The 24,220-nt window shown below is 41.5% G+C and overlaps 1 protein-coding gene across 4 annotated transcripts in view; it reads left to right on the top strand.

Moving 5' to 3' along the window:
* Positions 1-24,220, top strand: part of LOC143277622 (ATP-binding cassette sub-family G member 4-like) — a 41,273-nt gene that overhangs the window by 10,328 nt on the left and 6,725 nt on the right. For 2 of the 4 annotated variants that reach the window (XM_076582503.1, XM_076582504.1), the window contains exons 6-12: positions 1,552-1,697; positions 3,686-3,809; positions 4,905-5,019; positions 10,533-10,816; positions 15,849-15,866; positions 22,460-22,561; positions 23,974-24,142. In XM_076582503.1, coding sequence (XP_076438618.1) covers positions 1,552-1,697; positions 3,686-3,809; positions 4,905-5,019; positions 10,533-10,816; positions 15,849-15,866; positions 22,460-22,561; positions 23,974-24,142 — 958 coding nt within the window. The remainder of the gene's footprint in view (positions 1-1,551; positions 1,698-3,685; positions 3,810-4,904; positions 5,020-10,532; positions 10,817-15,848; positions 15,867-22,459; positions 22,562-23,973; positions 24,143-24,220) is intronic. The other 2 variants (XM_076582505.1, XM_076582506.1) reach the window with 2 other exon arrangements.

Here is a 24,220-nt window from a genome sequence, read left to right as displayed (position 1 = left end):
TCCAGAAATCTGCTCTAGGTGCTTTACAAAAACGCTTTTGATAACATAAAACATTATATCTATGTTACATACGCACACCAAACTGTGACCACACACACACACACACACGCACGCACGCACGCGCACACACACACGCACGCACGCACGCACACACACACACACTGCATACATACATTTTAACATACATGTGTATCTAACAGCTACCCTAACAAATACGCACACATAGGCAGGCACAAACTTACATAAACACACGCGCACACAATACACATTCATATACATGCATGTAGTTGTGGACCTGCCACAATTGAACTTATTGCTGAGGGAAAAGGTGAGTTTTGAGACGAGATTTAAAAGATGCGAGGGAATCAGAATGACGGAGGTTATCAGGGAGCTTGTTCCACGTCTTTGGTGATTGAAAAGAAAACGATCTGTGTCCATAGGTCTTACTTCTGACGTGAGGTATCCTGAGAAGTCGAGTATCAGAGGAAGAACGGAGCTGGCGAGACGGGGTATAGATATGGATGAGTTCAGAAAGATACTTGGGGCCAGATCCGTTGACTGCAGAAAAGGTCCGAGTGGATAGCTTATAGTCTATTTGATCAGAAACAGGCAACCAGTGGAGAGACTGAAGGAGAGGAGAAACATGGTCAAATTTAGAAGCTCTGCAAATGAGTCTGGCAGCGTTATTCTGAATTCGTTGGAGTCTGTCTAACAGGTATTTGGGAAGGCCGGCCAAAAGAGAGTTGCAGTAATCCAATCTTGAGAGAACCAGAGAGCATACAAGTGTCTTGGTTGCATCGGTTGAGAGATAGTGGCGGATAGAGCTGATTCTACGCAGTTCCAAATAGGCAACTTTACAGATATTCGAAATGTGCTGTTGGAAGGAAAGAGACTGGTCCAGGATTACACCAAGACTGCGAACAGAGGGAGAAAGCGAAACAGGTGTGCTATTGATCAGAACAGAGTCAGGAAAGGAAGGATGTTGACGAAACTTCTTTGGACAGGTTATCATCAATTCAGTCTTATCATCATTTAATTGCAGCTTGTTGAGAGTCATCCAGTCCTTTAGGCCAGCAATGCACTCCTGTGTTTGAGTCACCAGTGCATCAAATTCAGCTATGGAAGCCGACTGATAAAGTTGTGTGTCATCAGCAAAGCTCTCATGCGACATTCAGTCGGATTGGTTGGTGTTTCAAAGCCTGAACAGTGGTAATATAATGTAGAGGTGGATTCCTGTGAGATTAGTACAAGAGGTGTGAGTGTGGGTGTGGTATAAGTTGATGAAATCCTGGACATCCTAGTTCTTACTCAAGCAATCTTTCTGACGTAATATATATATATATATATATTACACAGCACGTTCTTATCATTTACCGCCATCTTTGTTTTAAATCTATGAAGATGGATATTCGTTTATTTATTTATAGTCTCTTCATCTAAGATGATGATATTAGAAGATGGAGAAATCTTAATCAGCTGTAGAAATGTAAGGTACAGGTGCAATCTTTCAAGGCTGGAACAAGAGATGGTGTGTGTGTGTGTGTGTGACAGGTGGACGAAATCCTGGACATCCTGGGTCTGACGGAAGCGAAGAAGACAAGGGCGGGCAACCTGTCGGGCGGTCAGCGTAAACGTCTGTCCATAGCCCTGGAGCTGGTCAACAACCCGCCCATCATGTTCTTCGATGAGCCCACCAGGTACCACTGATGATGATGATGATGATGATGATGAGCCCACCAGGTATCACTGATGATGATGATGATGATGAGACCGCCAGGTACCACTGATGATGATGATGATGATGAGCCCACCAGGTACCACTGATGATGATGATGATGATGATGAGCCCACCAGGTACAACTGATGATGATGATGATGAGCCCACCAAGTATCACTGATGATGATGATGATGAGCCCACCAGGTATCACTGATGATGATGATGATGATGATGGTGATGATGATGATGATGATGAAGATGATGATGAGCCCACCAGGTACAACTGATGATGATGATGATGATGATGATGATGAGCCCACCAGGTACCACTGATGATGATGATGATGAGCCCACCAGGTATCACTGATGATGATGATGATGATGGTGATGATGAGCCCACCAGGTACCACTGATGATGATGATGGTGATGGTGATGATGATGATGAGCCCACCAAGTATCACTGATGATGATGGTGATGATGATGATGAGCCCGCCAGGTATCACTGATGATGATGATGAAGATGATGAGCCCACCAGGTACAACTGCTGATGATGATGATGATGAGCCCACCAGGTACCACTGATGATGATGGTGATGATGAGCCCACCAGGTATCACTGATGATGATGATGATGATGATGGTGATGATGATGATGAGCCCACCAGGTATCACTGATGATGATGATGGTGATGATGATGATGATGAGACCACCAGGTAACACTGATGATGATGATGATGAGCCCACCAGGTACCACTGATGATGATGATGATGAGCCCACCAGGTACCACTGATGATGATGATGATGATGATGAGCCCACCAGGTACCACTGATGATGATGATGATGATGATGATGAGCCCACCAGGTACCACTGATGATGATGATGATGATGATGATGAGCCGTGATGGTGATGGTTGTGCCTTGTGGTGCGTACTCATGATAACACCATGCCACTGGAGTCAAAGAAGACGGTCAGCATGACTTTGACATTGCTACGGGCCTGCCTTGCTTTTTTTGGCCTCTGGGATGTTGGATGCTTCCATTGTGATGACTGCAACTTGGTTTCTGGGTCATACCCATAAACCCGGGACTCATCGCCAGTGATCACTGTATTGAGAAAGTTGGGATCACTGTTCTCAGTCTCCAGCATGTCCTGTGCGATCTCCATACGGAGTTGCTTCTGCTCAGTCGTTGGCAGCTTTGGTACGAACTTTGCTGAGATTCTCCTCAAGCCCAAATCCTCCTGCATAATGGAATGTACTGATCCAATGCTGACACCCACCTCGTCTTCATGTTCTCTGATTGTGATTAGACAATCCTTCATCACCAGGGTACTCAACTGGTCAATGACAATCTCATTTCGGGATGTTGAGGGCCTACCAGAATGTGCTTCACTCTCCACTGATGTATGGCCATCTTTGAAGCGGTTGTACCACTCCTTTATCTGTGTGATGCCCATTGCTTCGTGCCTGAAGGCCTGTTGAATCTTACAGATCGTTTCCACTTGGGAATCGTCAAGCTTGACACAGAATCTGATGCAGTAGCGTTGTTCGAGTTTTTCAGTCATTTTGTCAAAAATGAAAATCCGACGGCGCTCACTTTCACTTCCTCACTCATCGGCGGTCTGCCATAGACTGACAGCTTCTGCAGGCGGGAAAAAATCCACACATGCGCATTAGGGTCGCCTACATACGTGCACCAAACCACGCCTCCCTAGTTTCATTTGTTTATGCACAAAAAATTAAGGTCGGATACTATTTGAACATACCTCGTATATATGTATATTTTTAATGTTCATGTTCAGTTTATTTATTAATTTATTTTTTCAATCCTTTATAGAAAAATTAATGGAACAGTTAACGTCAGAGGCATCTACTGGGTTCATGTGTGTGAAAGTGACTGTACCTGTGCCCAAGTGCGTGTCTCTGCAGAAGAAACTGACTTGACTCGCTTGGTGTTTTCAGCGGTCTGGACAGCGCGTCGTGTTTCCAGTGCGTGTCTCTGCTGAAGAAACTAGCTGCAGGGGGACGCACGATCATCTGCACCATCCACCAGCCCAGTGCCAAACTGTTTGAGATGTTTGACCATGTAAGACTTGTGCCTTTGGTTCTTTGTGTCGGTGGCAGGGGTGGGAAGGGGGTGAGGGTGAGGGTGAGGGAGGAGTGTGTGTGGGGGGTTGGGGGGTGGGGTTCAGATTGGTGTGTGTGTGTTGATGTGAATTTCAGGTCTGATTGGTTTCTGCCAATGTGTGTGTGTTGTGTTTGTTCTTGACTGTTGATTTTTGACTGTTGTTCTTGATTGTCGATTCTTGACTGTTCTTGATTGTTGATTGTTGATTCTTGACTATTGTCCTTGATTGTTGATAGTTGACTAGTTTTTGATTGTTGACTGTTGTTCTTGATTGTTGATTCTTGACTGTTGTCCTTGATTGTTTGTTCTTGACTGTTGTCCTTGATCGTTGGTGATTGTTGACTGTTGTTCCTGATTCTTGACTATTGTCCTTGATTGTTGATTCTTGACTATTGTCCTTGATTGTTGATTGTTGATTCATGGATTCATGACTATTATCCTTGATTGTTGATTGTTGACTGTTGTTCCTGATTCTTGGCTATTGTCCTTGATTGTTGATTCTTGACTATTGTCCTTGATTGTCGATTGTTGATTCATGGATTCATGACTATTATCCTTGATTGTTGATTGTTGACTGTTGTTCTTGATTGTTGATTCTTGACTGTTGTTCTTGATTGTTGATTGTTGACTGTTGTTCTTGATTGTTGATTCTTGACTGTTGTTCTTGATTGTTGATTCTTGACCGTTGTTTTTGATTGTTGATTCTTGACTGGTTGTTCTTGATTGTTGATTCTTGACTGTAGTTCTTGATTGTTGATTCTTGTTTCTTGACTGTAGTTCTTGATTGTTGATTCTTGTTTCTTGACTGTAGTTCTTGATTGTTGATTCTTGACCGTTGTTTTTGATTGTTGTTGATTTTTGATTGTTTATTCTTGATTGTTGACTAGTTCTTGATTGTTGATTCTTGACTGTTGTTCTTGATTGTTGATTCTTGACTGTTGTCCTTGATTGTTGATTCTTGATTCTTGACCGTTGTTTTTGATTGTTGATTTTTGATTGTTTATTCTTGATTGTTGACTGTTGTTGCTGACTGCTGACTGGTTGCTGTGACAGCTGTACATGCTGGTGGAGGGGAAGTGTGTGTACCGCGGCACGGTGCAGGCTCTGCTGCCCTACTTCCAGGCCCAGGGGCTGCAGTGCCCCAAGTACCACAACCCTGCAGACTATGGTCAGTGCCCCCCTCCACCCCCCCAACACCACCCTCACCTCTTTGCTGTTCTTTCCTTTTTACCTGTGATGCGTGCTACCTGTTGATAGATACTACCTGTGGTAACACCTCCTTCCTGTGATGCGTACTACTTGTTGATAGATGCTACCTGTAGTAACATGTCCATCCTTTCTTTTTTCTTTTCTTTTTCCTGTGATGCATACTACCTGTTGATAGATACTACCTGTAGTAACACCTCCATCCTGTGATGCATACTACCTGTTGATAGATACTACCTGTAGTAACACCTCCATCCTGCGATGCATACTACCTGTTGATAGATAGTAACTACCTGTAGTAACACCTCCATCCTGTGATGCATACTACCTGTTGATAGATACTACCTGTAGTAACATGTCCATCCTTTCTTTTTTCTTTTCTTTTTCCTGTGATACATACTACCTGTTGATAGATACTACCTGTAGTAACACCTCCATTCTTTCTTTTTTCTTTCCTTTTTCCTGTGATGCATACTACCTGTTGGTAGATAATACCTGTAGTAACACCTCCATTCTTTCTTTTTTCTTTCCCTTTTCCTGTGATGTATACTATCTGTTGATAGATACTACCTGTAGTAACACCTCCATTCTTTCTTTTTTCTTTTCTTTTTCCTGTGGTGCATACTACCTGTTGATAGATACTACCTGTAGTAACACCTCCATTCTTTCTTTTTTCTTTTCTTTTTCCTGTGATGCATACTACCTGTTGGTAGATACTACCTGTAGTAACACCTCCATTCTTTCTTTTTTCTTTTCTTTTTCCTGTGATGCATACTACCTGTTGATAGATACTACCTGTAGTAACACCTCCATCCTTTCTTGTTTCTTTCCTTTTACCTGTGATGCATACTACCTGTTGATAGATACTACCTGTAGTAACACCTCCAGCCTTTCTTGTTTCTTTCCTTTTACCTGTGATGCATACTACCTGTTGATAGATACTACCTGTAGTAACAACCTCCATCCTGTGATGCATACTACCTGTTGATAGATACTACCTGTAGTAACACCTCCATTCTTTCTTTTTTCTTTCCTTTTTCCTGTGATGCATACTACCTGGTGATAGATAGTAACCTGTAGTAACACCTCCATCCTGTGATGCATACTACCTGTTGATAGATACTACCTGTAGTAACACCTCCATTCTTTCTTTTTTCTTTTCTTTTTCCTGTGATGCATACTACCTGTTGATAGATACTACCTGTAGTAACACCTCCATCCTTTCTTGTTTCTTTCCTTTTTACCTGTGATGCATACTACCTGTTGATAGATACTACCTGTAGTAACACCTCCATTCTTTCTTTTTTCTTTCCTTTTTCCTGTGATGCATACTACCTGTTGATAGATACTACCTGTAGTAACACCTCCATCCTTTCTTTTTTCTTACCTTTTTCTGTGATACATACTACCTGTTGATAGATACTACCTGTAGTAAACACCTCCATCCTTTCTTTTTTCTTTTCTTTTTCCTGTGATGCATACTACCTGTTGATAGATACTACCTGTGGTAACACCTCCATTCTTTCTTTTTTCTTACCTTTTTCTGTGATGCATACTACCTGTTGATAGATACTACCTGTAGTAACACCTCCATCCTGTGATGCATACTACCTGTTGATAGATACTACCTGTAGTAACATCTCCATCCTTTCTTGTTTCTTTCCTTTTTACCTGTGATGCATACTACCTGTTGATAGATACTACCTGTAGTAACACCTCCATTCTTTCTTTTTTCTTACCTTTTTCCTGTGATGCGTGCTACCTGTTGATAGATACTACCTGTGGTAAAACCTCTATCCTTTCTTTTTTCTTTCCTTTTTCTGTGATGCATACTACCTGTTGATAGATACTACCTGTAGTAAACACCTCCATTCTTTCTTGTTTCTTTCCTTTTCCTGTGATACATACTACCTGTTGATAGATACTACCTGTAGTAATACCTCCATTCTTTCTTGTTTCTTACCTTTTTCCTGTGATGCATACTACCTGTTGATAGATACTACCTGTGGTAAAACCTCTATCCTTTCTTTTTTCTTTTCTTTTTCCTGTGATGCATACTACCTGTTGATAGATACTACCTGTAGTAACACCTCCATTCTTTCTTTTTTCTTACCTTTTTCTGTGATGCATACTACCTGTTGATAGATACTACCTGTAGTAAACACCTCCATCCTTTCTTTTTTCTTTCCTTTTTCTGTGATGCATACTACCTGTTGATAGATACTACCTGTAGTAACACCTCCATTCTTTCTTGTTTCTTTCCTTTTTACCTGTGATGCATACTACCTGTTGATAGATACTACCTGTAGTAACACCTCCATTCTTTCTTTTTTCTTACCTTTTTCTGTGATACATGCTACCTGTTGATAGATACTACCTGTAGTAAACACCTCCATCCTTTCTTTTTTCTTTCCTTTTTCTGTGATGCATACTACCTGTTGATAGATACTACCTGTAGTAACACCTCCATTCTTTCTTTTTTCTTACCTTTTTACCTGTGATGCATACTACCTGTTGATAGATACTACCTGTAGTAAACACCTCCATCCTTTCTTTTTTCTTTCCTTTTTCCTGTGATGCATACTACCTGTTGATAGATACTACCTGTGGTAAAACCTCTATCCTTTCTTTTTTCTTTTCTTTTTCCTGTGATGCATACTACCTGTTGATAAATATTACCTGTAGTAAACACCTCCATTCTTGTTTCTTTCCTTTTCCTGTGATGCATACTACCTGTAGTGGCATCTCCACACTCACGCCCTTTCTTTTCCTGTGATACCCACTGCCTGTAGTAACATTTCCACACTGTCATATATACATACACACTTGTTATGTGTGACGGACAACATCACCTTCACAGCCGCCCCTCCCACTACCCCCACCCTCTTAGCTTTTCATTTTATGTCATGATTACTACTTCTACAATATGTCTGCTGACTTCTGTAGTATGTCTGCTGGCTTATTATTGCGCTGCAAGTAGTTATTTTAACCGTCTCTTCAATCTTAGGGAGGGCAAGTATCAGTTAGGAGGGACGAGTAAATGTTTTGGCCGACTTGTCGTCAGGACAACTATAATGTGTTGTATTTATGTTGTGTTGTGTTGTGTTGTAGTGCCACAAAACTTCCATCAACAGTCAGTGCCTTCCCTTTGCCCCTGACCTTTCTGAACTTGCTGTTGTTATAATTGTTATTGTTATGATGATGATGATAATTTATATTCTTATTATTGTTACTCTTCTTTTTCTGATTTTGTTATTATAATTCTTATTCTTAATCTAATAATTCTTATTGTAAATATCATTGTTGCTATTATTACTATTGTTTTATTATTATAGGTATTGTTATGACTATAATTTTTGTTGTTATTATACTTGATCTATTAATATTGTTGTTATTATTGACTCACTTGTGTAAACAAAGTGAGTCTATGTTTTAACCCGCTGTTCGGTTGTGTGTGTGTCTGTGTGTCTGTGTGTCCGTGGTAAACTTTAACATTGACATTTTCTCTGCAACTACTTTGTCAGTTGACACCAAATTTGGCATAAAAATAGGAAAAATCCAGTTCTTTCCAGTCATCTTGTTTAAAACAATATTGCGCTTCTGGGATTGGCACAAAAAAAATAAAGAATGAAGCCTAATTATATGCAAACTGCATTTACTGTTATATTTATATTTTTTGTATTCTCTAAACTTGGCACTTTGATCTGATATTCTGACCCAACAGCTAGAGCAGTCATTATTATCATTTTTTGTTCAAACAGGAACTTCTTTTGCTAAGCATGGAATTTTTATTTATTTTGCAAACGTTTTGGTGCGGTTGTAAAAAAGGGGAAATTACTCTGTAATGCTAGTGGAGTTAATTTGCTTTAAACTGATCTTTCTCATCTTAAACATTACATTTTGAAACAAGAGAGGCAAGGCCTTCAAGACTCACTTGTGATGCACTTTTTATAAAAAATCCAAGCTTTTTATGTATTAAGTATAATTTCAAAATGTAATGTTTAAGTTGAGAAAGATCAGCTTAAAGCAAACCAAGTTCCCCAGCAGAGTAATTTCCCTTGTTCTGCTATCTACACCAAAGCGTTTGCAATAAATAAAACTTCCATGCTTAGCAAAAGAAGTTCCTGTTTGAACAAAAAATGATAATAATGACAGATCCTTTGTTGGGTCGAATATCAGATCAAAGTGCCAAGTTTAGAGAATACAAAAAATATAAATATAACAGTAAATGCATTATACTCAATACATAAAAACATGGATTTTTTTTAAAGTGTATCACAAGTGAGTTTTGAAGGCCTTGCCTTTCTTGTTATGATGATGATGATGATGATGATGAATCAACTCCACGCCTCTCCGTCCCTGGTTTCTCTCTCTCTCTCTCTCTCTCTCTCCTACCTATATAAAGCTTTGAAGTTAAGAGAAACAGTATTGTCCAAATTTCTTTAGTTATGTAAACGGTTGAATGCTTATTGCGGTGATATCTACGTGTCTTGTTGTTATCGCCTCTCATTCAGTTTAACTGGGGGGCTATGGCCTTAATGAGTAAATCATCTGCATCTTCATCTGTGTCTCTCTCTCCCTCCCTCTCTCTCTCTCGCCAGTTACGGTGATATCTACATATTGCCTCTCATTCATATGGGGCTATGGCCTTAATGAGTAAATCATCTGCATCTTCATCTGCGTCTCTCTCTCCCTCCCTCTCTCTCTCTCTCGCCAGTTACGGTGATATCTACATAGCTTGTTATTGCCTCTCTTTCATATGGGGTCATGGCCTTAATGATAATCATCTGCATCTTCATCTGCGTCTCTCTCCCTCCCTCTCTCTCTCGTCAGTTACGGTGATATTTACATGTCTTGTTATTGCCTCTCTTTCATATGGGGTTATGGCCTTAATGAGTAAATCATCTTCATCTGCGTCTCTCCCTCCCTCCCTCTCTCTCTCGCCAGTTACGGTGATATCTACGTAGCTTGTTATTGCCTCTCTTTCATATGGGGTCATGGCCTTAATGAGTAAATCATCTGCATCTGTGTCCCTCCCTCTATCTCTCTCTCTCTCCAGTCATGTGTTTCATGTTATACTATTTCTGTTTACATTTGTTTAGAATGTATGTTCATATTATGAAATATTCTTCATATACAATTCTGTAATATATATATATATATATATATATATTTTTTTTTTTTTTTTTTTTTTTTCTCTCAAGGCCTGACTAAGCGCGTTGGGTTACGCTGCTGGTCAGGCATCTGCTTGGCAGATGTGGTGTAGCGTATATGGATTTGTCCGAACGCAGCGACGCCTCCTTGAGCTACCGAAACTGAAACTGTAATACCCCCTTCAGACAGGGGCTGTGTCCCTGGGGAGAGCAGCCCGAATTTCACATGGAGAAATCTGTTGTGACAAAAGGGGTAACGCAAACACAGATACAATTATCTGAATAAAATATTCGCATTCACATCGGCATTCTCTCTCTCCAGTCATGGAGGTGGCGGCAGGCGAGTACGGAGACGACAAGGTGCGACAGCTCATCTCGGCAGTGACGGACGGCAAGTGCGAACCCTTCCAGCAGGAGTTTGAGCGTCAGCGCTCCTCAGGGGCCTCCACTCCCAGCGACGACCGCTCCTCCTGCATGGGGGAGGACGATGGCGACGACTCGCGGTGCCCCGAGAAGAAGGACCTGGCCACCGTTGTCAACGGCTGCTGCAACGGCGGCGACCCCTCGCGGGAGATTCTGAAGAACGGGACGTGTCTGGGGTCGGAGGTAGGTCTGGTTGGGGGATGGATGGGTGTGTGTGTGTGTGGAGGGGGTGCTTGGAGGGGTGCGGGGTGACTGTGTATGTGTGTGTGTGGTGGGTGTGTTTATGTGGGTGTGTGGGTGTGAGAGGGAGAATGTGTAGGTGTGGGTGTGTAGGTGGGTGGTGTGTGTTTTTTTTTGTCGGTGGAGGTGGGTGTTGGTGGGTTTGAGGTTGTGTGTGTGTGTGTGTGTGTGTGTGTGTGTGTGTGTGTAGATTTCAGGGTGTGTGTGTGTGTGTGTGTGTGTGTGTGTGTGTGTGTGTGTTAGGTTGGTGGGTGAATGTGTAGTGTGTGTGAGTGTGTGTGTGAATGAGAAGAAAATAAATGGAGCGATTGATGGGGATGACAGATTGTGGTAGTGCTGACATCAGAGTTTGTGTGTGTGTGTGTGTGTGTGCTTTCATTTCATTTTGTGTGTGTGTGTGTGTGTGTGTGTGTGTGTGAGTGTGAGGGCATGAGCGTGTGTATGTGTTATATAAGCAAAGGGTTGCTTCATGGGTTTGTTGCGTGAGGGTGCCAGGTTTTGTGCTGTGAGCATTAGACGTGTTTTTGTGTTGGAAGAACTTTCGCTATGTCAGATGTGTTGGAAGAAGTGGGGCAGATATGATTTGTTTTTGAGTGCATGTTTGTGTTTTGTGTATACACGTTTGTGTGTGTGTATGTTTAGTGTGTCATGTACACGTTTGTGTGCTTTTAGACAGGAGAGGAGGGAAAAGAGCACAGGTTTTTGTGTTCGTACCTGAGTACGGTGTGGGTGTTATTCGTAGTGATGCTCTCTCCTTGAGGAGAGCAGCCTAAATTTCACTCAGAGACGTCTGCTGTGACGAAAAGTAATTTGGTGTCATATACTGTACCATGTCAAACTGATGCAAACTAGGCCTATCGATAGGTTTGCTCTGCTTGGCCAAATTTCGCGCGGCTAACAGTGAAAAGACGACCCGTCTTGTGATTCAGTACACTCCAGCTCATGACAGTACGATGCAAGACAACACAGAGCAAGAGTAAGACAAAACAAGAGAAGACATCTCAGTGCAACACAACACAACACAACACAACACAACACAACACAACAGCTGCGTGTTGTAGATGTATTTGGTGTGAGGTGTGAATGTCGAACACGTGTTCACGGCTAGAGGTTTCAAAAACAACTTGTTATCTCTCTTTGTGTCAAACCCAGATGCAGGTGAGATTTGCATGTTGTGAAAGTTTCCTCACCCTCATCTTTTTCTTCACTTTTCTTCTTCTTCGTTTTCTTCATTTTCTTCTTCTTCTTGATTATCTTCTTCTTTGTTTTCTTCCTTCTTCTTCTTGATTATCTTCTTTGTTTTCTTCTTCTTCTTGATTATCTTCTTTGTTTTCTTCTTCTTCTTGATTATCTTCTTTTGTTTTCTTCTTCTTCTTCTTGATTATCTTCTTCTTCGTTTTCTTCCTTCTTGTTGTTCTTGATTATCTTCTTCTTTGTTTTCTTCTTTCTTCTTCTTCTTCTTCTTGATTATCTTCTTCTTCGTTTTCTTCTTTGTTTTCTTCTTCTTCTTGATTATCTTCTTTGTTTTCTTCTTCTTCTTCTTGATTATCTTCTTCTTTGTTTTCTTCCTTCTTCTTCTTCTTGATTATCTTCTTCATTTTCTTCTTTGTTTTCTTCTTCTTCTTGATTATCTTCTTCTTTGTTTTCTTCTTTGTTTTCTTGATTATCTTCTTCATTTTCTTCTTTGTTTTCTTCTTCTTCTTGATTATCTTCTTCTTTGTTTTCTTCCTTCTTCATTCTCTTATTCTATTTTTCCTTTTTCTTCTTCTTCTTCTATTTTGCCTTTTTCATTTTCTTCTTCTTTGTTTTCTTCTTCTTCTTGATTATCTTCTTTTTTGTTTTCTTCCTTCTTCATTCTCTTATTCTATTTCTTCTTCTTCTTCTTGTCTTTCTTATTCTATTTTGCCTTTTTCATTTTCTTCTTCTTCCTTTTCTGCCATGTTTTCTTTTTCTTCTTCTTCTTCTTCTGCTTCTGTGTTTTCTTTTTTTTTTCTTCTTTTTCTTTTCTGTTTTCTCCTCGTCATCTTGTTGTTTTTTTTGTGTGTTTTGTTGTTATTGTAGTTGTCTTCTATCCTCTGTTTTCATTCATCATTGTCTTCTTATTTTTTATAGCGATTGTTCTGCACATGTTTCTGTGTGTGTGTGTGTGTGTGTGTGTGTGGAGGGGTGGGGGGTGGGGTTGTGTGTTTCTTTGTATGTGTGTGTGTGTGTGTGTGTTTTATGTTTTGTGTGTGTGTTTGTGAGTGTGTGTGTGTAATTGTGAGTGTGTGTTGTGTGCATGTGTGCGTGTTTGTGTATGTGTGAGTGATGAGTCTTGTTTGAATGTGTGTGTGTGTGTGTGTGTATTCATGTGTGTGTTTGAGAGAGGGAGAGAGAGATGGGGGGGGATTAAGGTTGACATGTTTTCTTACTTTTCTGACTCGGCAAACCTGTAACAATGGATGAATGTGCTAGTTTAAAGAATGAATGAGTGCAGCAGGATTTTTTTTTTTTTTTCAGTTTGTTATTGTTGTTGTTGGTGGTGGTGTCTTCCTTGTAATTATTGACATAACAGTTCACATTTTGAAAGCTGTGATGCTTTTTACAGTGTTTTTGTTTGTATTCTTGCTCATTTCTCCGATGATTATTGGGTCTTGAAAACTGTGTGCAAAATGTATTACTTCACCCTCACAGACTTGTCAGGTGATGTCTGGCACGTTGACATATATATATATATTGTGGAGTGATGGCCTGGAGGTAACGCGTCCGCCTAGGAAGCGAGAGAATCTGAGCGCGCTGGTTCGAATCACGGCTCAGCTGCCGATATTTTCTCCCCCTCCACTGGACCTTGAGTGGTGGTCTGGACGCTAGTCATTCAGATGAGACGATAAACCGAGGTCCTGTGTGCAGCATGCACTTAGCGCACGTAAAAGAACCCACGGCAACAAAAGGGTTGTTCCTGGCAAAACTCTGTAGAAAAATCCACATCGATAGGAAAAACAAATAAAACTGCACGCAGGAAAGAATACAAAAAAAAAAATGGGTGGCGCTGTAGTGTAGCGACGCGCTCTCCCTGGGGACAGCAGCCCGAATTTCACACAGAGAAATCTGTTGTGAAAAAAAGAAATACAAATACAATATATATATATATATATATATATATATATATATATATATATATATATATATATATATATATATATATATATATATATATATATATATATACACAGTTTGTTTTTCACTGATGTGATGTGATGTTGATAGAAGAATACATCTGTAGAGAAAGGGTTTATATTGTTGTATGGACAGTTAACCCTTTCACAGCTGCTGCATATATTTGTTTTCTCTCTTAAGGTGTGCAGATACTTAGTGTGCAGTCTTCCTTTGCATATCAGCAAGAGCGTGTTTGCGTGCACTCATACTTAAGCACAGGCATGTGAGCATGCATATGCAAGTTTTTTTTCCAAGGGAATAGACACACACACACAAACGTGTTAGATCATGTGAGCATGCATTCATTTTGTGTGAATACATTACGGGCTGTTTTTTGGTTTAAAAAAAAAAATTTTTTATCAATTTTAGTAGCGTTATTCATGAACAGAGACATGCATGTACACACACAGACACAGACGCGCGCACGTGCACACCCACACACACACGAATATGAATATATATATATATCAATACTTGAATGCCTGATGCATGCACATGTATGGACTCATGCATGCCTACACACATGCACCATGCATGCTCACATGATGGGCACACATACAATTAAAAAAGCATATTTTTCAGTTTTATTTTATTCTTTCACTGAATTCACAAAACGCACACGCACGCACACACACGCCCGCACGCACACATGCGCACACGCACACACACGCACACGCACACACACGCACACACAGAGTTTGATTAGGAGTCCCATTGGCTCTGATCCGTTTACGTTTCTCCTGTCTTGTCTGTTTTTATATGGTTTCCATTTTGTTTCGTTCTTGGTGATGACTGTGTGTGTGTGTGTGTGTGTGTGTACGCATGTGTGTGTGTGTTAGCATAAAGTTAAGCACACACTTCTTCATCAAGAAGGACAATCAGTGAATGAGAAAGTCCGTGAGATAGAGGAGGGTGTCATACCAAAAGAGGGCAGGAACAGATTTGTCTATGTGTGTGCACTGAAAACAAAAATGTGTCATTTTCAGATCATGAGCGCCGTGTCAGTATCTGTGTTCATGTGTGTGCTTACATGTGTGTTTGCTCTCGTAAATGTGTGCCTGTGTGTGTTACACACATTGTTTGTGGTTGGAGGGTGAATGGGTATGTGTGCGTGAATATATATATATATACATGTTCAGAACATTCAGTGTATGTGTGTAGAAAAATGTGTGAACTTATGTGACGTGTTAACTACTGTGTTTAAAATTGAATGATTTGTGTGCGTGCTTATGTGTGGGTTTTATTTACGTAATGTGTGTGTTCTGTGCTAAGTCTGTGGGAGGAAAGTGAATGCATGGTCGTATGTTGACAAGGAATATGATTTTATTTTGTTCTGTTTAACTGTAAGGAGGTATCCTTCATTGTGTTTTGTTTGGTAACGAGAGTTTGTGTGTGTGTGTGTGTGTGTGTTTGTGTTTGTGTGTGTGTGTGAGATTGAGAGTGTGTGTGTGTTTGCATAGTGTGTGTGTGTGTGTGTGTGTGTGTGTGTGTGTGTGTGTGTGTGTGTGTGAGTGAGTGTGGATGTACAGTGTGTTTGCATAGTGTGTGTGTGTATGTGTGTGTGTAGTGAAAACAAAGTTTGCATAGTGTATGTGTGTGTGTGAAGCGGGTGTGTGTGCGCGTGCGTGTGCACTTCCATCTTTGTGCACGCTTCCATTTTGTGTGTTTTGTGTGGGTGTTCGTGTGTGCGGGGGAGGTGGGTGTGGTTTGCGTGTCGTTCCATCTCTCATTGCCTCACGTGTGCTTCGTGCTTTCTTTTGTGTGTGCGTGTCGTCGTCAGCAGTCGGATTCGGCGGAGGTTGGTACCCTTTTTTTTTTTCTGTGGTGCTCTCTGTGTTCCTGTGGCTGTGTTCTTTGCATGCTGGTGACGCCTCACTCTCACCTTCACTTGTCTTAGCTGGCCTTACTTAGCCTTCCACCTGTGTGTAGTTGTTCTCTTCCATGTTGTTTGGTGGTGTGTAAAGTGCGCCTGTACTCATTTCAGTGCTGCTGCCCCCTTGTGTAGTGTGCATGCAGTCAGGTCTTTAGAAATGTTTATATATATATATACATGTGTATGTACTGATGCATCTACTTTGTTTTGAATGGTCGGTGGGATTTTTGTAGGTTTTTTTGGGGGGGTGGAGGGGCAGGGGTGTGTGTGTGTGTGTGTTGGGGGGGAGGGGTGGTGGTGGCTTTTTTCAAGTTTTTATTGTGGGTGGTCATGTCTGTCCATATCATTTGTGCCTCAGTTGTTTTTTTTTCTTGTCATTGTTTTGGGCTTCAATATCTTTGATTTCCTTTGGTATGTCATAAGAAGCTTAATCTGAATAGGAAACTACTTTTTTTTTTCTGTTGATGATTTTTACTTATGTTTGTAGGCATATTTGCTTCTAGCCTGCGTATTAATTACTGGCTTATTGAAGTGTTTAACGGATTTAAGTTTTCATTGGCAGATAATTATGCAGTTGTTGTGGCTTGAGGTAGAATGTTCTCTTCTGGCTTAGAGCTTGTGCTTGTATTGATAACATGAGTGATTGACTGAAAATGATGGTTTGATTGAATTCAGTACTCAAGGAGAAAGTATTGATAACATGAGTGATTGACTGAAAATGATGGTTTGATTAAATTCAGTACTCAAGGAAAAAGTATTAGTGAGCAGTCACTGACTAATGCAAAGATTTCTCTCTCTCTCTCTCTCTCTCTCTCTCTCTCTCTCTCTCTCTCTCTCTCATTATGTTTTACTTGTTTATAAATTGGAGAAATTATTCAGGGCTTGAATGTTTACTTATATACAGATCTATGCACACACACATGATTGTATGTGCACACGCACATAAACTCACCCACACACATATGCGTGCATGCACATGCACCCACACACATACTTAACACAGTTTTGTGTGGCTTTATATTTCTGGCTTGCAGTTTGCACAGAAAGGGTAGATAATACCGGGCATGGTTTGAATGGTTTGTGACTGCATTGAGGATTATCTTCCCTGGTAAACGTTTGCAGGCTGCAGCTTCACTCTCTTTAGCTCGTACAGTCATAGCCGCTAGTGGACCTTTAGGTGCATCACTGTGTTTACCACCACCAGATAGGGAGCCACACTCCGTGTCCGGGTGTTTGTCTACTCTTTAGTTTTTGTCTTTTCACTTGAAGTGAGATCAGATGAGGATGGAAGGGGGTTGGGGGAGGGGGGATGCTGAGGAGGGAAAAGTCACTATATTCATGAGTGTGAGTGAGTATGTGTGTGTGTGTGTGTGTGTGTGTGTGTGTGTGTGTGTGTTACATGATAATGAGATTAACTGTGCGCGCTGAGTATGTTCATGTTCCTGTAACCCACAAAATGCTGACATTGATTACTGGACGATGGGATCTTGTTCATCGTGCATGTTTGGTGGTGTGTGTTTACTAAGATTGACAATTCCTGTTCAGGGGAGGAGTAAAAACAGATAAAATTATTTCTTACTTTCTTTCCGTTACACGACCAACATCGATTTGCCGATGACTCTGGCGTGGTTCATGCATGCTGGGTATTTTCGTGTCTCCATAACCCACCGAACTCTGACATGGGTTACAGGATCTTTAATGTGCATATTTGATCTTCTGCGTGCGTATACACACGAAGGGGGTTCAGGCACTAGCAGGTCTGCACATATGTTGACCTGGGAGATCGGAAGAAGAATCTCCACCCTTTACCCACCAGGCGCCGTTACCGAGATTTAAACCCGGGATCCTCAGATTGAAAGTCCAACGCTTAAACCACTTGGCTATTGCGCCTGCCTTACTACAACCACCACAAACTCCACAAAAGAAGAAGATGAAATCAGATATGAATCTCTGTTATTGTGGGCTTTTTGACTTGCATGATGTGTTACAGTGTGTATGTAGATAGTCATTTTTAGCGGCATAATGTTTTGTTGTTTTGGGTTTTTTTTTCCGTGTGTGTTTGTATTATTTTGGGGGGTTTGTTTGTTGTTTCCATGGTTGTTCTTGGCAGAGTGTTTGTAGAAAAATTCACACTGATAGGTAAATGAATACACTTGCAGGCTGGAAAAAGAAAAAGAAAAAAAAAAAAAAAAAGGTGACATTCTCACTGTAGTCACACGCATTCCCTGGGGAGAGCAGCCTGAATTTCACATAGAGGAATCTGTTGTGACAATATGAGTAATGCACTACAACAGTACATAGCACTGTTCAGTTGGGATGACAGCAGAGTGATATAATCCTTTGAGTGCATCTTAGGTGGGGTGCACAAGGACTATTTTTTGTAGGGGGGGTGCACAAGTACTAATTTTCTTTGGGGTCCACAATCACTCATTTCTTTTTGGGGTGCACAAATAAACATTTATTCAAATCTTAATTTTGGGGTCCACAAACATTCATTTTTTTGGGGTGCACAAGTTATTCATTTGAGTGTATCCTAGTTAAGGTGCACAAGCACTCATTTCTTTCTGGGTGCGCATGTACTCAGAATTAATCATGGGTGCATACATACTCATTTTTTATAGGGTCACAAGTACTTATTCATTTGAGTGCATCTTAATTGGGATGCATAAGCACTTTGTTTCTGTTGGGGGTTCACAAGTTCTCTCTCTCTCTCTCTCTTTTTATTTTATTTATTTATTTATTTTTTTAGAGTGCACAAGTTTATTGGTATTTGTGTGTTATGAGTTGGGGTTGTGTGTGTGTGTGCGCGCGTGCTATCATCTTACTTGACTGAGGTGTGTGTGCGTGCGCGTGCGCATGTGCACTATCATCTCACTTGACTGAGATGTGTGTACCTAAATGGTACATCTGATATGTGGAGTGTGCATGTACCAAAGCAGTGCTGTTGGCTAGCTGTTGGGTGTGCTTGCCCCCCTGTTTTATCTGATTGTTTTGGTGTATGTGCACCTAGGTGGAGCTGCTGATGTGTTATGTCTGGAAATGTATGCATGGATCGTTGCATAGATTGAGAAAGAGTACTGCTTGTTTGGTATGAGTGTACACATATGCTCTGTCAGTTTTATTTTTGAGTGTGCATGTACTAACACAGTACTGCTGGTCCTGTTAATTGCATTTGTAGATGAGACCCTTCAGTATACTATGATCCCCCCCTCCCCCCTCCCCCCCTGCATTTGTAGTTGAGACCCTTCTGTATATATTATATAGACAGAGAGACAGACAGACAAATAGTAAGCATAAATGTACCCATATGGTTTTCTGTCATTATCTTGTAAGCGTGGAACATGATAGTTTTAAACCATGTTGGCAGTTTCTCTGTATTTGGTGACAAAGGGTTGACCCTGTAGAATACTGTAGGAAAATGCACTTTGCCAGTGAAGCAAATATGTTTGCCGGCAGGAAAAAAGAAAAGATAAAGGGGGGGGTGGGGTACCGTGGTGATGTGCTTTCCCTGGGGAGAACAGCATGAATTTCACACAAATTTGGTGCGACAAAAAATAATACAATACAATGCAATGCAATGCAATGCAATGCAAAGCAATGCAAGGCAGTGCAATGCAATGCAACACAAGAGAATCCAGTACAGTACGATGCAGTCAAATACAATACAATAGAATACAATACAATACAGTACAATACAATATTTCAATACAATACAAATACCCACCCAACATCCTATAATTTTGCATGAGAGAAAATATCTTTTCCTCTGTTTCACGTCTTTTAACTTTTTAGGAATAACATCAAGCACTGATAACATTATCGCTGTCTCACACGTACAAACACAGATACTTCTTCTTCTTCTTATGCGTTCACTCGTATGCACACGAGTGGGCTTTTGCATGTATGACCGTTTTTACCCCACCATGTAGGCAGCCATACTATGTTTTCGGGGGTGTGCATGCTGGGTATGTTCTTGTTTCCATAACCCACCGAACGCTGACGTGGATTACAGGATCTTTAACGTGCGTATTTGATCTTCTGCTTGCATATACACACGAAGGGGGTTCAGGCACTAGGAGGTCTGCACATATGTTGACCTGGGAGATCGTAAAAATCTCCACCCTTTACCCACCAGGCGCTGTCACCGTGATTCGAACCCAGGACCCTCAGATTGACAGTCCAACACTTTAACCACTTGGCTATTGCGCCCGTCAAACACAGACACAAATTTTAAAATAATATTAATTTTGGTGTATCTTTTGTTTTATTTCATTCAGATAAACAAAAAGGTTTACCCATTCAAAGTTAACTGCAAAGACGCTGAAGTTTTGCTTGATACAGAGATGAAACTGCTCTTGTCTCTGTGAAAGAAACCTGTAGGGCAGTGGTAGTGGGTTTTTTTTTAAAATTTATATATATACAAATCCCTGTAAGTCATCTGCAGAGGATATGATGGATCTGTTGTGTTTGAATTGCTGGTCAGTGTGTGTGTGTGTGTGTGTGTGTGTGTGTGTGTGTGAGTGTGATAAATGGTACAGTTAGTCCTGTATATGGAGTGTGCTTGCACCCTAGCTGCCACTGTTAAATCTGATTGTTTTGGTGAATGTGTGTGTGTGTGTGTGTGTGTGTGTGTGTGTGTGTGTGTGTGTGTGTGTGTGTGTGAGTGAGTGTGATAAATGGTACAGTTAGTCCTGTATATGGAGTGTGCTTGCACCCTAGCTGCCACTGTTAAATCTGATTGTTTTGGTGAATGTGTGTGTGTGTGTGTGTGTGTGTGTGTGTGTGTGTGTGTGTGTGTGTGTGTGAGTGTGATAAATGGTACAGTTAGTCCTGTATATGGAGTGTGCTTGCACCCTAGCTGCCACTGTTAAATCTGATTGTTTTGGTGAATATGTGTGTGTGTGTGTGTGTGTGTGTGTGTGTGTGTGTGTGTGTGTGTGTGTGTGTGTGTGATAAATGGTACAGTTAGTCCTGTATATGGAGTGTGCTTGCACCCTAGCTGCCACTGTTAAATCTGATTGTTTTGGTGCGTGTGTGTGCACCATTTTCCTGAAGATGAGGTGGATGTGGGTGTTAATAATGTCAGCTGAAGTACTGGTCAGTCGTTGGGTCACATGAAAAACATGTGAACACTTCTGCTGGTCCAGCTTTGAAGGCCCACATATCTCATGTCTGGCTCTCCGGTGTGCATTGGGAGGCACTTCGACGGGCGCAATAGCCGAGTGGTTAAAGCGTTGGACTGTCAATCTGAGGGTCCCGGGTTCGAATCACGGTGATGGCACCTGGTGGGTAAAGGGTGGAGATTTTTCCGATCTCCCAGGTCAACATATGTGCAGACCTGCTAGTGCCTGAACCCCCTTCGTGTGTATATGCAAGCAGAAGATCAAATACGCACGTTAAAGATCCTGTAATCCATGTCAGCGTTCCGTGGGTTATGGAAACAAGAACATACCCAGCATGCACACCCCCGAAAACGGAGTATGGCTGCCTACATGGCGGGGTAAAAACGGTCATACACGTAAAAGCCCACTCGTGTGCATATGAGTGAACATGGGAGTTGCAGCCCACGAACGCAGAAGAAGAAGAAGAAGGAGGAGGCACTTCAGTATTGATCTCAAACATTTGAGTTTTCTCTTGGACTGGGGTGGGGGTGGTGGGGACGGTTCAGTATCGATTCTAAACATTGAAAGTTTTGGATTGGTGGGGAGTGGAGGGGGGAGGGTGGATGGGTTGGTATTGATCCTAAACATTTCAGTTTTCTCTTGAACTCTTGTATTGGGGTTAGGGAGGGGAAGGTGGGGGGTGGTTGTATCAATCCTAAACATGGAGGGTTTTTTTTATCCTTGGACTGGGGGTCATTTTAGTACTTGATGGGTCTTGCTTAGCAGTCCTTGAAATGTGTGTGAGTGGTGAGAGGCCCTTTGATGTGTGAGTGATGAGAGGTGTTAAATGAGTGATGAGAGGCCCTGATATGTATTTGTGAGTGTAATCAGAGGCCCTGTGGTGTGTGTGAGAGTGAAGAGAGGCCCTGAGAGGCCCTGTGGTGTGTGTGTGTGTGAGTGAAGAGAGGCCCTTAGAGGCCCTGTGATGTGTGAGAGGGAAGAGAGGCCCTGTGATCTGTGAGTGAAGAGAGGCCCTGTGGTGTGTGTGAGAGTGAAGAGAGGCCCTTAGAGGCCCTGTGCAGTGTGTGTGTGTGAGTGAAGAGAGGCCCTGAGAGGCCCTGTGCAGTGTGTGTGTGAGAGTGAAGAGAGGCCCTGAGAGGCCCTGTGCAGTGTGTGTGTGAGTGAAGAGAGGCCCTGAGAGGCCCTGTGGTGTGTGTGAGTGAAGAGAGGCCCTTAGAGGCCCTGTGATGTGTGAGAGGGAAGAGAGGCCCTGAGAGGCCCTGTGCAGTGTGTGTGAGAGTGAAGAGAGGCCCTGAGAGGCCCTGTGCAGTGTGTGTGTGTGAGTGAAGAGAGGCTCTGAGATTCCCTGTGCAGTGTGTGTGAGTGACGAGGGACCCATGCTGGGTTTTTTTTCAGAACTTGCCTGGCGAGCAGGAGTGCCACTCGTTCAACACCAGCTGCTTCACGCAGTTCCGCATCCTGTTTGTGCGCACCTTCATGTCCATCATGCGAGACGCCGTGAGTCGGGTTAACCACCTGTCGCCTCAGTCTCCCCACTTCAGTTCAGTTCAGTTGCTCAAGGAGGCGTCACTGCGTTTGGACAAATCCACACGTGCTGTACCGCATCTGCTGAGCAAATGCCCGACCAGCAGCATAACCCAACGCGCTTAGTCAGGCCTTGGTGGGGAATAAAATGAAATGAAAATGATTAAGATATTTAGATAAGTAAATAGATTGATTGATAGATAGATAAATGAATGAATAAAGATAGAAAATAATGAATAAATAAAGGAATAAAGAAATAAATTAATCAAATAAAAAAGATAAGATAAAAAAGAAGTATATATATATATGCTGACCCGAACAGTCACACAGTATATACACACAGGCTCTGTTATGTTTCTTTCAGTTGTATTCTTCTTGTTTCTTCAGTAGAGATTTGGGCATTCTGGGGAGGAAGGATACTGTCAGCGATAGAATCTGGGAGGGGAGTTAACTGTGTGAAGGGGATTCCCAGATCGCCTTGTGGTAGGAAGACGGGTATGAACAAAAAGAAGGCTTTTTATACTCACAGGGTCATAGTGTGTTCAGTGGCTCTGATGGGAGGGTTAGTTCTGGAACAACACAGGCGCATAAAACAATTACATTTTTGTATTGGCATAATTCTTGCATTAGGTATAAATCATTATGATATAATAACCAGCAATGATAAATGATTACCTACTTCTTGGAGGTTATCGGCCGTAGTTGCTTTCGTTTTCTCCGCATAGGCGGATAGTAGTTTGCACAGGACAGGAATGTCAGACCCCTGCCGGAGTCTGCACTAGTTGGGTCACGGTAAGTATGTTATTTAAACGTAATTTTAGATAGAAAATTTCCTTTTTTAAAAAAAAGAAAGATGAGGATAAGATTACATTTTTAGACTGGCATAATTCCTGTATTAGTTACCTTTTCATTACAACATGCTAAACAACAATGATACACTTTTTTTTTTTTTAAAGATGAGGATGAAGATTACATTTTAAGATTCTTTTAGATTACTTTTGTTTTTTCACAGACTGGCATAATTTCCTACATTAGTACCTGGTCATAACAATACATTTATCAACAATTATAAATATTTTAAAAATTTTTAGATTATTTTTTTTTCACGAACTGGCATAATTTCCTACATTAGTACCTGGTCATTACAATACACTTACCAACAATGATAAATATTATTCATTTTTTTTTAGATTACTTTTTTTTTTTTTCACGAACTGGCATTTTTATACTGTCATAATTCCCTACATCAGAACCTCGTCACTACAACATACTAACCAAAAACGATAAACATTTAAAAAAAAAAAAAAAAAAAATTTTTTTTTTTTTTTTTAAAAGCATGATGACGATGATGGTTTCTGTCCCCCCCCCCCCACCCCCCGGAACAGACGCTGACGCGGCTGCGACTGATCTCTCACCTGTCGGTGGGCATCCTGATTGGCCTCCTGTACCTGGGCATCGGTAACGAGGCGTCCAAGGCCTTCAACAACGCTGGCTGCCTCTTCTTCTGCATGCTGTTCCTCATGTTCACCGCCATGATGCCCACTGTGCTCACCTGTGAGTTTTGTGTGTCTGTTTCCTGGTTTTGTGGGGGGTGGGGGCTGCGGGGGGAGAGGGGGTGGGGTGGTGGTCTTT

The sequence above is a fragment of the Babylonia areolata genome, chromosome 34, assembly GCF_041734735.1.
Source record: "Babylonia areolata isolate BAREFJ2019XMU chromosome 34, ASM4173473v1, whole genome shotgun sequence".
Taxonomy (NCBI): Eukaryota; Metazoa; Mollusca; class Gastropoda; order Neogastropoda; family Buccinidae; genus Babylonia; species Babylonia areolata.
This window is presented reverse-complemented; position numbering and strand designations above follow the sequence as displayed.